This window comes from Mirounga angustirostris, unplaced genomic scaffold, assembly GCF_029215605.1.
Source record: "Mirounga angustirostris isolate CCGP_5_RB_7025 unplaced genomic scaffold, mMirAng1.0.hap1 SCAF_5, whole genome shotgun sequence".
NCBI classification, from domain to species: Eukaryota; Metazoa; Chordata; class Mammalia; order Carnivora; family Phocidae; genus Mirounga; species Mirounga angustirostris.
The window spans coordinates 123,785,619-123,803,147 of NW_026991713.1; the positions used below are offsets into that span (position 1 = coordinate 123,785,619).

The following is a 17,529-nucleotide window of genomic DNA, read 5'->3' on the forward strand; positions in this document are numbered from 1 at the left end:
TAGGTCATTCCTGATGTCAGTAATTTGTAAAATGCTAGTGAAGCTGGAAGCTTACCAATTTTATTGGTCTTTTCAAGTAAATAGCTTTGGATGCAATTGATATTATCTATTGTCCATTTGTTTACTACTTCACTAATTTCTGCTCATCTTTATTATTTCTTTCTACTTTGCATTTAATTTATGTTTTTTAATAGTTTTTGCAGTGGGACTTTAGATGAGTTACTTGAGATTGTTTTCCTTTTTTTCATATAAACATTTAATGCTGTAGATTTTCCTAAGTTTTGGCTACATTCCACAAATTTTCATATGTTGTGTTGATTTCATATAGTTAGAAATATTTTCCAATTTCCCTTCTGATTTCTTCTTTGGCCCATGTGTTATTTATAAGTATGGGTTTAAATTTCCAAATATTCATAATATTTTCCAGATAGCTTTCTGTTACTGATTTCTCATTTCTGTTTTATTTGGTCATACTGTGTATAATTTCAGTTATTTTAAATTGCTGAGACTTGTGTTATGGCCCATAATTCAGTTTGGTCTAGTGAATGTTCTATATGGTATTGAAAAGAATATATTCTTTTTTTATGGGGTGGAATGCTCTGTAAATGTCAGTCAGGTCAAGTTGGTTGATAATGTTGTTCAATTTTTCTGTATCCTTACTGATTTTTTCTATCAGTTGCTGAGAGAAGGGTGCTGTAATTTCCAACCACAGTCGTGAATGTGTCTTCCTTTAGTGTTGTCAGTTTTTGCTCCATTTTATCTTAAAGCTCTGTTATTAAGTATTTACACTTTATAATTTTTTTGATGGAATGACCCCTCTATCATTATAATGTCCTTTTTTCCCAGATTTTATTTAAATTCTAGTTAGTTAACATACAGTGTAATACTGGTTTCAGGAGTAGAATTCAGTGGTTCATCACAACACCCAGTGCTCATCATAAGTGCCCACCTTAATACACATCACCTATCTAGCCCATTTCCTGCCCACCTCCCTCCATCAACCCTTGGTTTGTTCTCTATTGTTAAGAGTCTCTTATGGTTTGTTGTCCTCTCTCTCTTTTCCCACCTCCCATATGTTCTTCTGTTTTGTTTCTTAAATTCCACATATGAGTGAAATCATGTTATTTAATGCTGTAAATTAAATTGTCTTTCTCTGACTGACTTATTTTGCTTAGTATAATACACTCGTTCTTCTGTTTTGTTTTGTTTTGTTTTTTTTTAAAGATTTTATTTATTTATTTGACAGAGAGAGACATAGCGAGAGCAGGAACACAAGCAGGGGGAATGGGAGAGGGAGAAGCAGGCTTCCCGCTGAGCAGGGAGCCCGATGTGGGACTCGATCCCAGGACCCTGGGATCATGACCTGAGCCGAAGGCAGCCACTTAACGACTGAGCCACCCAGGCACCCTCTTTTTTTCTTTTTTTTTTTTAAGATTTTTATTTTATTTATTTGACAGAGAGAGACACAGCGAGAGAGGGAACACAAGCAGGGGGAGTGGGAGAGGGAGAAGCAGGCCTCCCGCCGAGCAGGGAGCCTGATGTGGGGCTTGATCCCAGGACTCTGGGATCATGACCTGAGCCGAAGGCAGACGCCCAACGACTGAGCCACCCAGGGGCCCGTCTTCTGTTTTGTTTCTTAAATTCCACATCTGAGTGAAATCATGTTGTCTTTCTCTGACTTATTTCGCTTAGTATAATACACTCTGGTTCTAGCCACATCGTTACAAATGGCAACATTTCATTCTTCTCAATGGCTGAGTGATATACCATTGTGTGTGTGGTTGTGTGTGTGTGTGTGTGTGTGTGTGTGTGTGTGTGATCGTCTTTATCCATTCATCAGTTGATGGGCACTTGGGCTTTTTCCATAGTTGGGCTATTGTTGATAATGCTCCTTGAAATTTCCCTTTTTAACCCCAGGAAGTATTTTTTGTTCTGAACTCTACTTTTCCTGATATTAATATGGCTAGTCTGCTTTCTTATGATTAATGTTTACATGTTTATGTTTTTCCATCCTTTAAATTTTATCCTATTTTTATCTTTGTATTTAAATTAGATTTGTAGTAGACAGTGTATAGTTAGTTGGGTGTTGCTTTTTTATTCAGGCTGACAGTGTCTACCTTTTAACTGGAGTGTTTTACCATTTACATTTAATCTTGTTATTAATATTTTTGGATTTAATTCTACTCCCTTGTTACTTGTTTTCTATTTTTCCAATCTGTTTTTTGTTTGTCCCTCTTTTTCTGCCTTTTGATATATTAATATTTTATTATTCTCTACTAATGGCTTATTAGGCATACCTTATTTATATTTGTTTTATTTTCTTAGTGGCTACTCTAGGGTTTACAATATGCTTGTAAACACTTTTCTTTGGGATTTCTGATCCAATGTGGCATAAAAAAGATACTTCTATTCCAAAACTCTATCCCTTTTCCTATCCCTTTTCCTAATAGAAATAAGAAAAGAAGGGAAAAGGGGATGGAAAACCATCATTAATAAAAATAGGATTTAGAGATAAGCCAAAACAAGAAAGAAAATTATGAAGAATAGTGTCCAATGCAGTGGAAATGGGACAGAACTGAATGAGGATGGCAAAATCACGGGCAAACCTCTACATATTTTGTGCAGAATCAAGAAGGAGAAAATGGCAAGGGAGAAGACCAAATACACCTGGCGGTTGTTTGTTCTAAGTCAGGAGAAGAGAGATTTGAAAAATCCAGATCCCTGAGCTGAAAGTGCCATTGCAACTGCAACAGACTTCCTGCTCGCCCTGAATGCAAGATCATGGGTTAGGGACAGAGGCGTGCTCTTAGGTTAAAGCTAGTGCAGGTCCTTCCCAGAAACAGTGTGGCCACAAAGTACCTATTTCATCTCATCTTTCAGCAAACTCCTTGATTCAAGTGGCCTCCATTAAGAAATGAATGATAATGAGAAAGGAACCAGTTTGAGGCTATACTAATATTGTACTTTAAAAATAAGGTACGAAATGTAAACAAAACACAGAATAGCCAACAGAAAATTATGTTAAGAAGCCGAAGAAAATTTCAAACATACATGCCTCCATGAGCTTCAGGCATTAAATAAAACATGGTATCTTCAAAACAAGAACTCAAATAAATATATACACCAGCTCAAAAAGCAATGATAAGACAGTGATTGGACTGGAAAAATATCAGTGGTCAGGGAAAAAAGAAAGAGGAGAAAAATAAAGCCATTATAGAAATGAAAGGTCAGTGTAGCAAAAAGTAAAGTGGACAGTGCTGCAAACAATCATGAAGAACAGAGCTTGAGAAAAAGAAAGCAAAATAAAACGGAAAAGAAATACAGATCAAATGTTGCAGAATAAATGATAACTAATGAAGACAAAAATGATCTACAATAAAAATAATTAGTATCTCTGGGGAAGACAATAAAATAAATGGAACAAAAATATTAACAGAAATAGAGGGAAGAAATTCCTAAAATAAAACCTACAACAATTCATGAACTGTAGTACTCGTGGACCCTTATTGAAAAAATGACTCATTCACTTAATCTAACTAAGCAAGAGATGAATCCAAGAAGAGAGCCCAGGAATAAAGCTACCATGTCAGGAAAGAAATTATGGTTAGAAAACTGGGTAAAAATGTTGTGAATCTTTGCAGTGTAGAAATAATAACATGATTGACGTAGGAGAAGAAAGTGAGACTTAAAAAATATGTGTATTTGAAAGATAAATGAAGCTATGGATTTTTAGGACATTATTGAATGTTACTAGGAGCTTAGCTGAGCTGGGAAGGACAGAGTAGCTAACTAAAGCAGCAAGACAAAAATAAAAGAGTAAAGCCTTTATCACTGACTGTGGTGATATAAGCACATATGTAAAATAAGAGAAAACGCCAGGACCCCCTGCTCCATTTCCACATGCCGCAGCGGGTGTGTCAGCACAGATGTGGGGGAGTTCCGGTCTTAGGGGGAATTGTAAGGGAGGAGGGCTAGGAAGGGAAAGTGCTGAGTACCAGCCGGAGTAGGGAGAAGTGTCTTCCAGATTTCCACCACCTTCTCCCATAAGGAGGTCTTGGCAGAGCTGCGTGCAGTGGACCTCTCCCCAAGGCCACAGATAAAGAGAACTAGACATGCAAATATATGAAGAATGTGCTGGCCAGGGCGCCTGAATCCTTGACCCTAATGGCCTGCAGAGACTTGATGTGCTGACCATGTTCCAGTTCTGGAGTGGGAAGGGCAGCTTTCCCTCAAGGCCTGTGGGATGAAGCCTATGTAACTGCCCACAGTCAGACCTGAAAAATCACAGAGAGGGTTATAACCAGGAGCAGAACTCCTCAGGTATAAAATAGCTAGTAAAATAAAACTAAAGTCTGTAATTCATCTAGGTAGAAAATGAGGAATTACTAGTCACTACTATATAAACCACGTGAGCAGAAACCTTGTTTCTTGGTTCATTGTTGTCACAGACAACAATGTTGGTGGATCACTTTCTGAATGTTGAATGAACAACATATTGTAGCTAAAAAATGGACAGATACCAGGCAAATGGTCACAAATGATAACAGTTTCAGAATAGATATTAGTTAGAATGGATTTCAAGACAAGAACATTTAAGAATCATAGAAAGGTACTTTATAATGATGATTAATACAGTCCTCAATAAAGATCTGATTGTCATATTTATGTACAAGATAACATCAGAGTTCATAGAGCAGGAAATGGTAGGAAATATCCACTCAGTTTTTATTGGATACTTACTATAAGCCACAAAATAGGAAAATCATTATCTTATGAATATAAACTCAGTAATTCTAAGTAAAATATGACCAAATAATCAAAAGCACATCAAAAGAATAATGTAGCATAACTAAAATGGATTTTGTTTTGGAAAGTATAATAGTAATTTAGTACTTAGGAATTCTATTACTGTTATTCAACATGTTAATAATTGGAAAGAGCAAAACTATGTATTAGAAAATATTTGACAAATTGCAGGGTTTTCCAATAAGTTTAATCTCTCAGTAAAATTAGGACAAATGCATTCTACTAGAGATGTATATGTCATTTACTGGCTTTGTGTGTATGTGTGTTTATATTTCTGTTTAAACACAAACATGCACATATATCTCCCACTCCAATAGCATGCTACATGGTAAAACTTTAAAAGCATTCTCACTAAAATAATGAATAAAACAAGGATGTCTACCTTTGGCACTGTTATTTAATGTTGTTGTGGACTATTAGGTAATGTACTCATGCAGGAGAAAGAGCATATAAATATTAAGGAGGATTCTAAAGAATAATTGTGTAGGCCTGGAAAACAAACAACGTACTGTCCTAAAAATAGTATGAGGAACAATTACTACATTTAAGGAGGCTGTTTACAAAAATATGATAACCGGTAGCTTACTATATATGCAAACAAAGACATGTTAGAAAATATAATAGAAGAAAGTTTCTATGTATAGTAGTAACAAGAAACTTACAAACACTGAGAAATAAGTAACAAGAAATCTGCATGACCTAAGTGGAATAAAAGATACTTGAAAATTGGAAGTATGACCGAATATTGTACAAATGTCAGTTCTCTTTAGATTAACTAAAATTTACTAAAATTGTCAAAAGTTGTTTTCTAACCTACCAAGTTTTTCCTAAAGTTTAAATGACAATTAAGTATAAGCATAGCTAGGAAACTTTCTGCAAAAACAAGTAATAAAGCTAGTAAGAGGACCAATAAAACTGCTCATCAACGTGTGATAAACAGTGCTACCACACTGAGCTGACCTAATGTTCTCTGAAAGCAAAAGAATAGATTTCTGTTAGGTTGCAAATATCAACTTATTAAAGATAATTTGTGTATCTCTGTAACTACTTTCTTGAATTTCAACACATTTTAATGCCTTCCAATGCCAGGTTAAATAAAGTTGTGAATGATTTGACTAATTATTTCTTGCATAACTGCCCTATCATTTGATTTTTAAAAAAATCACTATTTTGAAGAATCCTTTAAAATTGTAATTTTTTATGCCAACCTGTACTGGAGGCAGTAACTCTGTTTACTTCCTCCAGATTCTAGACATAGGATGCTTCTGATGTAAAAGATCATTGTTTTATTTTTACTTTAGTTTTAGAAATGTAGCTGTAATCAATCCATATTCAGTTAGGACATAGGTAAGTTGCTTATCACAGTAGCCCTGTGCTGACAGGCTCTCTAACTTGGTATGAAGTGCTGTCTGATTGTACTGCTTTGCCCCATGTTTTCTGACAGACTGGTCAGTGCATGAATTTCACATTGTTTTCCTGAGAACCCAGGGATTCAGAGGTGCTGTAGGAACTTTTCAATATTTAATTTTGTGTTTATGTTACATATACACCTTAAACTACTTCAAAGCCTGTGATTTAAAAATGATAGACACATACATTCAAACTTTTAATACAACAGAGACAACTGATGTGTTCCCCAGGTTCATTCACTCTTTACAGAACTCAGAATAAAGCTTGTCCTGCCTTATTCATGTCATTGAACTTCTTAAAAATGTGTCATAATTAGGAAAGTTGTGATTCTAGTCTGGTTGCTTGTTTCTGGCTAAGCATTTATACTAAGAGTGCTTAAAGAGAATTGGAAAACCCATGACTTGTTTCTCTGTACAGCAGACCCCCTTATCACATGGGACTACATTCCAGGGCCCCCAGTGGATGCCTGAGCCCTCAGTACCGAATTCTGTATATATACCATGTTTATTCCTATGCGTACATACCTATGATAAAGGTAATTTATAAATTAGGCACAGTAAGAGATTAACAATCTCTTTTATACCTACCTAAGATACAATTATAACAATATACTTTAGTAAAAGTTTTGTGATTGCAGTCTCTCTCTCTCTCTCTCTCAAAATATATTGTACTCACCCTTCTTATTGTGGTAATGTAAGATGACAAGATGCCTACATGATGAGATGAGGTGAGGTGAATGACGTAAGCATTGTGACGTTAGGGTTAGACTACTAATGATCTGACCATAAGTCAGAAGGAGGATCTTTTGTTTCTGGACCCTGATTGACTGGGTTGACTGAAACCGGAAAGTGAAACCACAGATAAGGGAGGAACCACTGTACTGTATTTATCTTCTGATATATATATATATATATATTTTTTTTAAGATTTTATTTATTTATTTGAGACAGAGAGAATGAGAGAGAGAGAGAGAGCACATGAGAGGGGGGAGGGTCAGGGAGAAGCAGGCTCCCTGCCGAGCAGGGAGCCCGATGCGGGACTCGATCCAGGGACTCCAGGGTCATGACCTGAGCCGAAAGCAGTCGCTTAACCAACTGAGCCACCCAGGCGCCCTATCTTCTGATATATAAAATAGAAGCAAAATAGCACATTTTTCAACTACTTAGCCCAATAGGAATTATATTGATTAATCTTATCTGTTACCTTTGGAAGTTTTTTGACTACACACAACTGTAAAACAGTATAATTATTGTGGCTATCTGAAAACAGGACCTTTTTTCATTTGGTGATATTTTTACAGAGACCTACATGGAAGGGATGGTGACTGGTCAGTATATCACATTTCCTAAATAAAAAATATTATTGATAGAGAGGTGTTAAAAAATTTTCTTAGGCCCTATGCTAAAAATTCATTAATTATAAAACGAAGTTCTCTATGTTTGACTCCAGAAAACATAGTGGTGTTAGACTTGAGGTGTCACAGAGGCGTGAAACACTTAGGATTCAGGAAATTAGCATTCCAGCTCTGCTTTGGCCAGCTCTGAGTCTTGGGGGAAGTCACTTAGTTTTTCATAGCTTTAATTTACTTATCCAACTTCCTTCGTAAGATTGCTTTGGCAAGTTAGTTTAACTGAAGTTAATTTGTTAAGTGTTATATAAAGTTTTGAGTATTATAAATGAAACTATTAAGGGTTATAATTTCTGATATATTCAGTTACAATTAGCATTTTTCCTTCTTCCCTATTCTATGCATCTTTTTATATTTTTTTCCCCAAATGTTCATTCCTTAGGGCATTACGCTAGAAGAGTTTGACAAATTGTCTTTCAATATGATTTTAATGAGCCCTCCCTGTCAACCATTCACCAGGTATGTATAATAACTATTTCTCTGTTGAGGAAGAGTACTTTCTTTTTTTTTTTTTTTAAAGATTTTATTTATTTATTTGAGAGAGAGAGAATGAGAGACAGAGAGCATGAGAAGGAGGAGGGTCAGAGGGAGAAGCAGACTCCCTGCCAAGCAGGGAGCCCGATGCGGGACTCGATCCCGGGACTCCAGGATCATGACCTGAGCCGAAGGCAGTCGCTTAACCAACTGAGCCACCCAGGCGCCCAGGAAGAGTACTTTCGAGGGAATTATACCATAGTTTCAAGCATGGACACTTTGAAGACTATTAGCTGCATTTTCATAATTTTGACAATTTTCATAAATAATTCCCTTTATCCCTTTATTTATAATTCAGCTTTAATCATAAAGGAAATAGCAGTTACTACCAAATGAGCAAAGCAGTTTGGTCAATAAAAGATATGCAGAGACTGTATGGGACCTCTTTTATACCTACCTAAGATACAATATTTATTTCTGACCTAAGTTACCTTAGATTAATTAAACTAATGAGTATTCAGAAATATCTTTTTAACTGATTAGTAAATTTTCATAATATTCAATTCCTAAATTACTTAACTGTAAAATTTAAAAGCTAATCAAGAATGTGTTTGTGAATTTTATGTTTCTCAGAATTCATATGTACATCGAGTAATTCTGACTTTTTATAGCTATTTTGCAATTCATTTTTTTCATTATGTAGTATTTATTTGGCTGTGTGTTTCAGGGAATTATATCTTAGGTGAAATCTTGACTAATCCATCTTCATTTAGATATTTTTAATTATTTTAAATAATTGTAACAATCCTCTGTCTTACATGGAGTATGCCATTTAATTTAACAAGCCTATGGGATAGGTGTTAATATTATCACATTTTATAGGTGAGAATCTGAGGCATAGAAAGATTAAGTAACTTTTTAAAGGCCATACAATTAGAAAATGTCAGAACCAGGATTTATCAATTATTTTATACCTTCCTACTTAAATGTATAAGATGATTTTAAGTGGGATATCACATGTAATAAATATTCTAATTTAAATGAATATTCTCATGCTTAATTTCCATCTAAGTTTTGCTTTATTTAAACAACTCTCTAGGAAATTAATTCCCCAAGGATTTATTGTGCACTTATAAGCCAGGCATTGCTTTTGATACTGTAGTTCCCATCCTCAAGGAGCTTATAGTTTAAGGGAATGACCGACAAGTAATTATCATATAATGTAATATAAGCTATATAATGAATGCTGGAAGTGCCATGAGAGCACAGAGGAGAAAGTGGCTTGCTGCATGCCAGGACACAGGAGTTCTTTGAGAGGCAGTATCTGAACTGTGTCTGAAAGCAGAGAGCATTCCACATGAAGATGCCTCCAAACATATGCAAGCATACGGCCTGTTTAACTACAGTAAGTAGGACGTACAGAACAGAATGCAGCCCCAGCACCGTGTAGCCTCATCCAGTACTGCGCGGGGCATGCTGTGTCTTCCCTACTGCCAGCAGCCCAACTCCAGCTGCTGATGGCAGCAGTAACTGATTCTGTAATACTGTCATCATTGCAACGCCGAGAGGAAAGGGACACAGTGAGAAGAACCCAAGATTTCTGAGGTATCTCTTCAAGTCCACTCTAAGTGTCTGTCTGAGCCTCAGATCCACAGATGGTTCTGGCCCTGCTGGAAGGTATGAGGGAACTGACAAGTGATGTCAAGTAACTCATCTGAGGCAATGAAGCTAGTAAGTACCCAAGTCTTAAACCCTGGTCCTCTGTTCCTGCTACCCAGACCCAATCCAAGTCTTCATTTCTGCTTGATTCTTGATCACATTGAATCTTACTTGTAAGATCTAATTGCTAGTCCAAATACTGAAATACTGCCTGTTTACATGTCCTGTTCTGACCTAGTTAGTCTAACCAAGTTGTAACTCCTGCTTGTAGAATCAAGCATTCAGGTTAAGTCTCTACTATTTACATTGGACAAAATTGTCTTAGTCTTACCTACTATGGTCTGCTTAGATGGTGATTAGTTATCAGTGCATTACTCTGTGTTGCCACCCTACCCAACCAGCTCATTCATCTGAACTTTTGTTGTCTCATCTGGGACAGAGCAAAAGGTATCATCAACCAATTGTGTGTATGTGTGTTTGTGTGTCTTTCCTAAACAAAATGATTTTAAGAGAGTAATTGATTTTAGTCTCTACTGACTATTTGTTCTTCTTTGTTCTCTTCTTTGCCTCATGTAAGTCATTTGGCATATTGTTTTATAATAAGCATATTTATTAGATAGGCAAGGCTTTTTTCATTTTTATTAAGTGAATAAATGCATTTTGTTCTCTATAGCAACAAAGATGATCATATTTTTTGTGAAGGCCAACTAATTTCACTTCTCTCAGTTTTGATGTTTTAAAAGTGATTTGGTATCTTTCTGTAAGGACGATTCTTGGTGAATTTTATTTGTACCTTTTTTATCCTTTAGAATTGGCCTGCAAGGTGATGTGACTGATCCAAGGACGAATAGCCTCTTACATGTTCTAGATATTCTCCCAAGGTAAAAACTTAGATTTTTTGTACAAGCTTACCTTAAATTTAAAACTTTGGATCTGGAAGAATGTAATATTTGTCATTTTATAGCGATTAGCAGCTTATACATGCAGCTTTCAGATACTGTGCATGTCATTTATCTCCCTCTGCCATGACTTATAGAATAACTGCAAATGTTTGCCATTCCGCGGTTGCCACTATAGTGAGTGACAGGGAATTACAGTCTAATAGCTAAGTTCTACTGCCTCTCCTTACAGTATTCATGATGCTAATGTTAGTGAATGCTGTTGCCCAAGGCCTGGAAACTTGTGCTAACCCTAGAAGCTGCCATTCTATATAAATGGCAGCCCTTTGAGTTGTGCAGTTCAGAGCCTCTGTGTGAACCCATGTTTCCTGATAAAGTTCAATGGAAATTAACATTTCAAATGTTAACTTCATTAGCTATGCCATTTTTATGGGGAAAATGAATAAAATATAAGTTGTCTCTATCCTCTATAAAGTCCTTTCGTAAAAAGAGAGAGTTCGGAAAATTATTTACCTCAAATCTCCCACAAGTAAGGATTTTCTTTACTTCTTACTTCTTAGTAATGACATGTTTAGAATTCCATTTGTTTCTGTTTTGTTTTAGATTACAAAAATTACCGAAATATATTCTTTTAGAAAATGTTAAAGGCTTTGAAGTATCTTCTACAAGGTAAAATATATAAGATGTGTTCATCTTAGACTTGGTATATTGTAAGAGCCATTTGGAAATAAAGATCTTAAAAATAAACCCATACATCCTGACATTTTATATATATTATATATTTTATTCATTAATATTGATTTTGATTAATTAATAATATAAAGTTTCACAAAGTTAGGTTCACCTGACTCTCTCCCATTTTGATATGTTTGAATTTTTGCAGAATGAGCACATATTTTAATGAGAATGGTATTCCTCAATTTTAGCTGCTTACATTGTTGCCTATTTCTTTAGAAGTAGGAGTATTCTCAGTAAGAAATGTTCCTCTTAATAAGCATTTTCTGTCCCGCAGTTAGGAGAAGCAAGCTCTGGATCAGAGCCCTTTCAGATGGTAGCCCAGCCAGAAAGTATCCGTGTCCTTGAACTGGCTGCCGTCTGATCAGTGCTCCCCTATCTGATTTGCTACAGATAGAGTTCATCCCAGTAGCAGATTTATCATCAGTAGACTAGTGATTCCAACTCTGGATAGAATATAGCCCCAGTTGGGATAAATTATCTGGCAGCTTTATTTATTTATTTATAATAGAAATCATCTCTATCTTTTTTTGAGAAATGCAATTTCTCAAGTACTGGACTTAATAATTATGACCTAGGATCATTCACTTTCTAAACAACTTCGGTGGAGGTACAGTTTTCATATAAAATGAAGTTTATGTATAATTTTTTTATATAAGAACCCCATTTCCAACTGTAGGGTGAAAGTTTTTCTTTTTTCTCTTAATTTTTCTTTTCAGAGACCTGTTAATACAAACATTAGAAAATTGCGGTTTTCAGTACCAAGAATTTCTATTATCTCCAACCTCTGTAGGTACCACAATTATCAACATTCCTATAAATTTTCCTAAAGGGAATTTGACTCAATAAAAAGAATAGATCTGTTTTGAATAATATTATACTGAGTGCCCTTGTGATGAGCACTGGGTATTGTATGTAAGTGACAAATAACTAAATAAACAAATAACTGAAACTAACATAACACTGTATGTTAACTCTACTGGAATTAAAATAAAATAAGATAAAATGCAAACATTGCTTCTATTTCATGAATATGAAATTGAAGTAAGTGGTTATGATATTTGGTAGATCTTTTATATTACAAGTTTCACTATTTTTTCTTTTATCATTGTGTTTGTTAGCCTCTTACTATCTTTAGCCTATTATACAGTTATTTGCCCTGAAATTAAAAGAAAACCTGTTTCAAAAATTAGATGTATATGTGCCATGGAAATTGGCATTATGTCTGATCTCATTAAGTTTATTTCATATTTACTGCCTTCTGACTTTCAAAATTTAGTGCATCCTCCTTTTTTAATAAAGTGAGGCAATAAATAGCCAATAGCTATATTTGAATTTTATTTTTTATGATTATTATTAATAATGAATGTGAGAATGTCTATATAACTTCTTATCTGGGAAATAGAAAATGAAAGTGACTCAAAGACATATGACTCATCAGATTCAATCTCTGTTCATTCAAATAAAGGTACAAAGCACCAATTTAAAAGGTTTAAGAATTTGCTACAAAAAAGTCTTCCACGTATCAATAACAGAATTTTTTCTGGCAGAAACTAAATGCATCCCTGTATGAGTTTTTTGTTAGGTGCAACAGTTGATATAGATCTCTTTAACTTCCTATATTAACTAACTGCTCTGCTTTACTCCAGCTTGGCATTCCAAATTCAAGGCTCCGGTATTTCCTTATTGCAAAGCTTCAGTCAGAACCATTACCTTTTCAAGTCCCTGGTCAGGTATTATTGTTGTTGTTGTTATTATTATTATTAGTATTATTATATTGTAAGTATATCTCAGTCGGCTAATTTATTTCAAGAACTACTTTGTGTGGGGGCGCCTGGGTGGCTCAGATGGTTGAGCGTCTGCCTTCGGCTCAGGTCATGATCTCAGGGTCCTGGGATCAAGTCCCGCATCAGGCTCCCTGCTCCTTGGGAGCCTGCTTCTCCCTCTGCCTCTCTCTCTCTCTCTCTCTCTCTCTCTCTCATGAATAAATAAATAAAATTTAAAAAAATATTAAAAAAAAAAAAAAAGAACTACTTTGTGGAAGCTTATATGTTTCCTACTGAGCTTATTATATAGACCATGACCTAAGTCTATTTCCTAGGGCTTTTTCCTCTCCTGTTGCTGTTTTTATTGTTTTAAACAAGACAAAAAAAACTTCTCTCTCATTATTAGAAAAAAATATAAGTTAAAAGTTAAAAAAGACTAACATCAGTGCTGTTATCCTTCTTTCTCCCTCTCATTTCCCTTTTGACCATTGACTATTTTGTGTCTGTCATTTTCCCTCCAGTAGAAGCCATTGATTATTTTTGATAAAATTCAGTTATACTATCTTAACAATTGCTTAACAGTATTTTAACACAAATTGGTTGCATTTTCTTTGAAGTCAGTGCTGTTTAGCCTTAATTGATTAAAATATAGTGATTAGTACAAACTAGAATAAAATGCTCAATTGCTGTAGATAGGATCTCTAATTATGCAAGCAACTGTACATCTTTCCGTCAAAATTGCTGTGGAAAACAGAGTTTCAGTGATTCAGTGAAGCTCTCCTTAATAGTCACAGGTAAAAACTCAAAAGTCTAATAGGGGGTCAGTCATGTCATTTGGATCCCCTGCCATACAATACCAATACATCCCCCCTTCCATGATGGTCAATTCCAAAAACAATATATAAACTATATTAACAAAGACATCAGCATTAAAAATTCCTGGAACTATTTTTCTTTTACAGCATAGGGCATTCATTATGCGTGGTTACATGTTTTGCAGGAAAACGGTTTTCCTATGGGACTCTTGAGTAGAAATAACCTTTCAGGGGAAAAAGTGCTTTCCCTTTTTTAATTATGAGTTTTCCTTTAGATCATGGGTATGTTCCAGTTTTTCTTTTTTAATGAAGGGGTATGGCAAACTTTGATCGAATACACATTTTCTGGAAATGTTAATGTTACTTTCTTTTCTTTCTTTTTTTTAAATGCTGTGCCTTTTAGTCCCATGACTTACTCATTCCATATCTAATGTTGCTTTCTAAACTTCTTTTTTAAATATAGTACTGTATCTATATTCAGCATACTTCCTATACAGCAGGCAGTAACTCCATGAAATAAATCAGTTGTAGCCTGATGACACTATAGCTATATGGTGAAAAACTTACAGTAACTTGTATACATACAAGTAAGTCACAATTCCTCTGTTTTTTAATGACAACTCTGTAAGGCTGAAGACATTTTTTGCATAATGTTGACTAGACATTATTAATTCATCATTTATTTTTAATAAAGCTTTGAACAGGTGTGTATTTTCACTTAATGCCAGGTACTGATGGAGTTTCCCAAAATTGAATCTGAATATCCAGGAAGAAATACAGTAGATACAGAAAATAAAATTGAAAGAAAGAAAATTGAACCTAGTATTTGCTTTGATAAGAGCAGACAACGTTCTGGAAAAGAGGCCATTCTTTTTAAGCTTGAAACTGTAGAAGAAATTGACCGGAAACATCACCAGGACAGTGATCTCTCTGTGCAGATGCTAAAAGATTTTCTTGAAGATGATGTTGACGTGAATCAGTATTTTTTACCGCCAAAGTCATTGCTGCGATACGCTCTTTTGTTAGACATTGTTAAGCCCACTTGCAGAAGGTCCACATGCTTTACCAAAGGGTAGGTTTTAAAAGCTCTTAGAATGGGATATTCAGAATAGCCAGGTTTTTATGACTATTGTTTCTTTCAGTTCTTCTCAAAACAAGGAGGATTTTACAAAATGTTTCTGCTAGAATGATTTCTTTTCTTTTCTTTTTTTTTTTTTTTTTGCCCTTAATTGCCTGCTTTCGTGTTCAATAGAATGCACAAGTGAAAATTCCTTCTGGCAGAACATTATGTGCACAACCCACAAAAGTGCTCACAAAACACAATGCCGTTTGTTTGGTGACCTTCATAAGAGCTTAATTACCCGTGGTGGAACATGGTTTCTGTAGATACTGAATTGCTACTTTTTAGCACCTTTCTTTTCATGGCACATCAAACCTCAAAAATTTATGTCCACTCTCATGATCAATGTATAAGAAGAAATTAAATTTTAATATCAAGAAATAAAGTTAAATCATCTGGTGGCTGTTAAAGCATATTTAAATTTTAATCAGTTTTTTAAATAAGTAATATATTTTTGTGGTTCAAAATTCAAAGGTACAAAGATTGTGAGACTCCTTTCCCTGTCTGTCTCTTGCTCATCCAATTTTCCTGCCCACATGCAACCAGAGATTTCAATTTACTGTCTAATCTTCCGAAGGTATTATGTGTGAGAGTGTATTTAAATATACATGTATATTTTACCCCCCTTTTTAAGTAAATGGTAATATACTGTATCTGTTATTATGTACTTTTTTCATTATACAATATAAATTGAATATTATTACATATGAGTACATAAAGAACTTTTCCATTTTCATGGTATATCATAATGTCTTTTATTGGTTACTTCTGGGTTATTTTTGAATGTTAATATGTTTTTCATCAGTTTTTTTAAACCTATAAAGAAGGGGAAAATTAGACCTTTCCAGAAAATTTTGTAAAAGATCTCTATCTCTGCTTTGTTAATGCCACTCAACCTCATTTGATGAGTAACTGTATGATTTGAAACTTCAAGCTTTCTCTTTTCACCCACTAGTTTTCATGCATGCTATGTCCCGATACAACCATGCCAGATTTATTCCGATTTTGTCATGTTCTGCCCTTGTACTTTCAGGGCAACTGGTTTATTGCTTTCCATTGCCTTAAAAGACTTTACTCAGCTGTTGTCTGTTTCCAAGTCTGATAAGACAAGACTTATCAGTTTGGTAATAAAAAACAACCTTGAAATTCTTTTGTAATTATAAAGATGGTATAAAGGAAGCCTTACTATAAAAGTCTATTTTAGTGTAGATAATATAAACAGGCACACACGCACACATATGAGAAAACAGATTTGCAAAAGTATTTTTCCCTGGTGTGTCTTTATATTTTAAATTGATCTATTTGGGGAAAAAGATTATGATAATATGTTGAACAGCTAGCTTGGCAGTGATCTTAGGGGAAGAAATATTACTAACACCTTGTATTTCTGTAGCTTTTTATACTTTTAATACAGTTTTTTATACAATGGCCTCTTTGTTGTGTGAAGAGGCGTGAAAACACTGCGTCACGGTAGGAGGCAGACGCACGTTCAGCAGGCCCGTGTTTGTCACAGTACTGGAGAGTGGGCTTTTCATTTTCAGTTCATGAGGAGAAGTGATGGTTCAGTCATTATAAAAAATAGTAGCAATTTATTTTCACCTGTATTTGGTTTAATGTAGCAGGGATGCCAATATTGAATAGCATTTGGATATAAAGTCTTAAGAAATGCATGCTTTCTAGTGATGAACATTAAGAAACTGACAATTAATACAAAGAAATGATAATTAATAATGCATGATCAAAGTGGTTTTTACACAATTCAAAACACTATGCCAAGTTTAGTGTCTGAGAAGTTTAAATAGAATGATCTTATGTCTTTCACCCAGTAATTTTTCACTTAACAGAGCATATTTATGTGTTTCAGACTATTTCAGAAGGATGTAACTATGTAGATTGATTAATTCATTCAAGAAATATTTAAGGAATTTCACATTAACAAAAACATTAGATGCTGCATAATACACATGTTAATCTTTCAGTTATGGAAGCTACATAGAAGGGACAGGATCTGTGTTACAGACGACAGAGGATGTGCAGGTATTGTATGTGCTTTAGAACTAAAATACTTGAAAATTGATTTAAATAAACCTATTTAATACTTAAAATTTGAGAATATTAAAATAATCTTACATGTTTAATTGGGAGTGGATATACATATTACTCATATATTTATGTAATATATATAATAATTCTTTACTATAGAATAAACCTTTTTGTTTCTTGTTGCTAGATGAGTTTATGTACAAAGAATATTTTCTATTTCACTTTCTCTTTTCTTATTCTCACCTTTGGTATTCTTTTTATTCCATAAGGAGTAAATTGAAATGCAGCATACAATAGTTAATGTTCTCTAAAATTATGCACAAATATCTTAATATTCCTTTGGATCACACGCTATAAAACTGCCTTTTAGGGAAAGATATCTACATCTTAGCAA

The 17,529-nt window shown here is 34.5% G+C and overlaps 1 protein-coding gene across 6 annotated transcripts in view; it reads left to right on the top strand.

Moving 5' to 3' along the window:
- TRDMT1 (tRNA aspartic acid methyltransferase 1) overlaps positions 1 to 17,529 on the top strand; it is a 59,247-nt gene that overhangs the window by 29,690 nt on the left and 12,028 nt on the right. For all 6 annotated transcript variants that reach the window (XR_008506049.2, XM_045874339.3, XM_045874342.3 and 3 more), the window contains 7 exons: positions 8,007 to 8,083; positions 10,567 to 10,638; positions 11,260 to 11,325; positions 12,111 to 12,180; positions 13,041 to 13,124; positions 14,701 to 15,044; positions 17,072 to 17,129. Coding sequence is in view for 5 of the 6 variants with exons in the window: in XM_045874339.3 (XP_045730295.1) it covers positions 8,007 to 8,083; positions 10,567 to 10,638; positions 11,260 to 11,325; positions 12,111 to 12,180; positions 13,041 to 13,124; positions 14,701 to 15,044; positions 17,072 to 17,129 (771 nt within the window). In the remaining variant the exon portion in view is untranslated. The remainder of the gene's footprint in view (positions 1 to 8,006; positions 8,084 to 10,566; positions 10,639 to 11,259; positions 11,326 to 12,110; positions 12,181 to 13,040; positions 13,125 to 14,700; positions 15,045 to 17,071; positions 17,130 to 17,529) is intronic.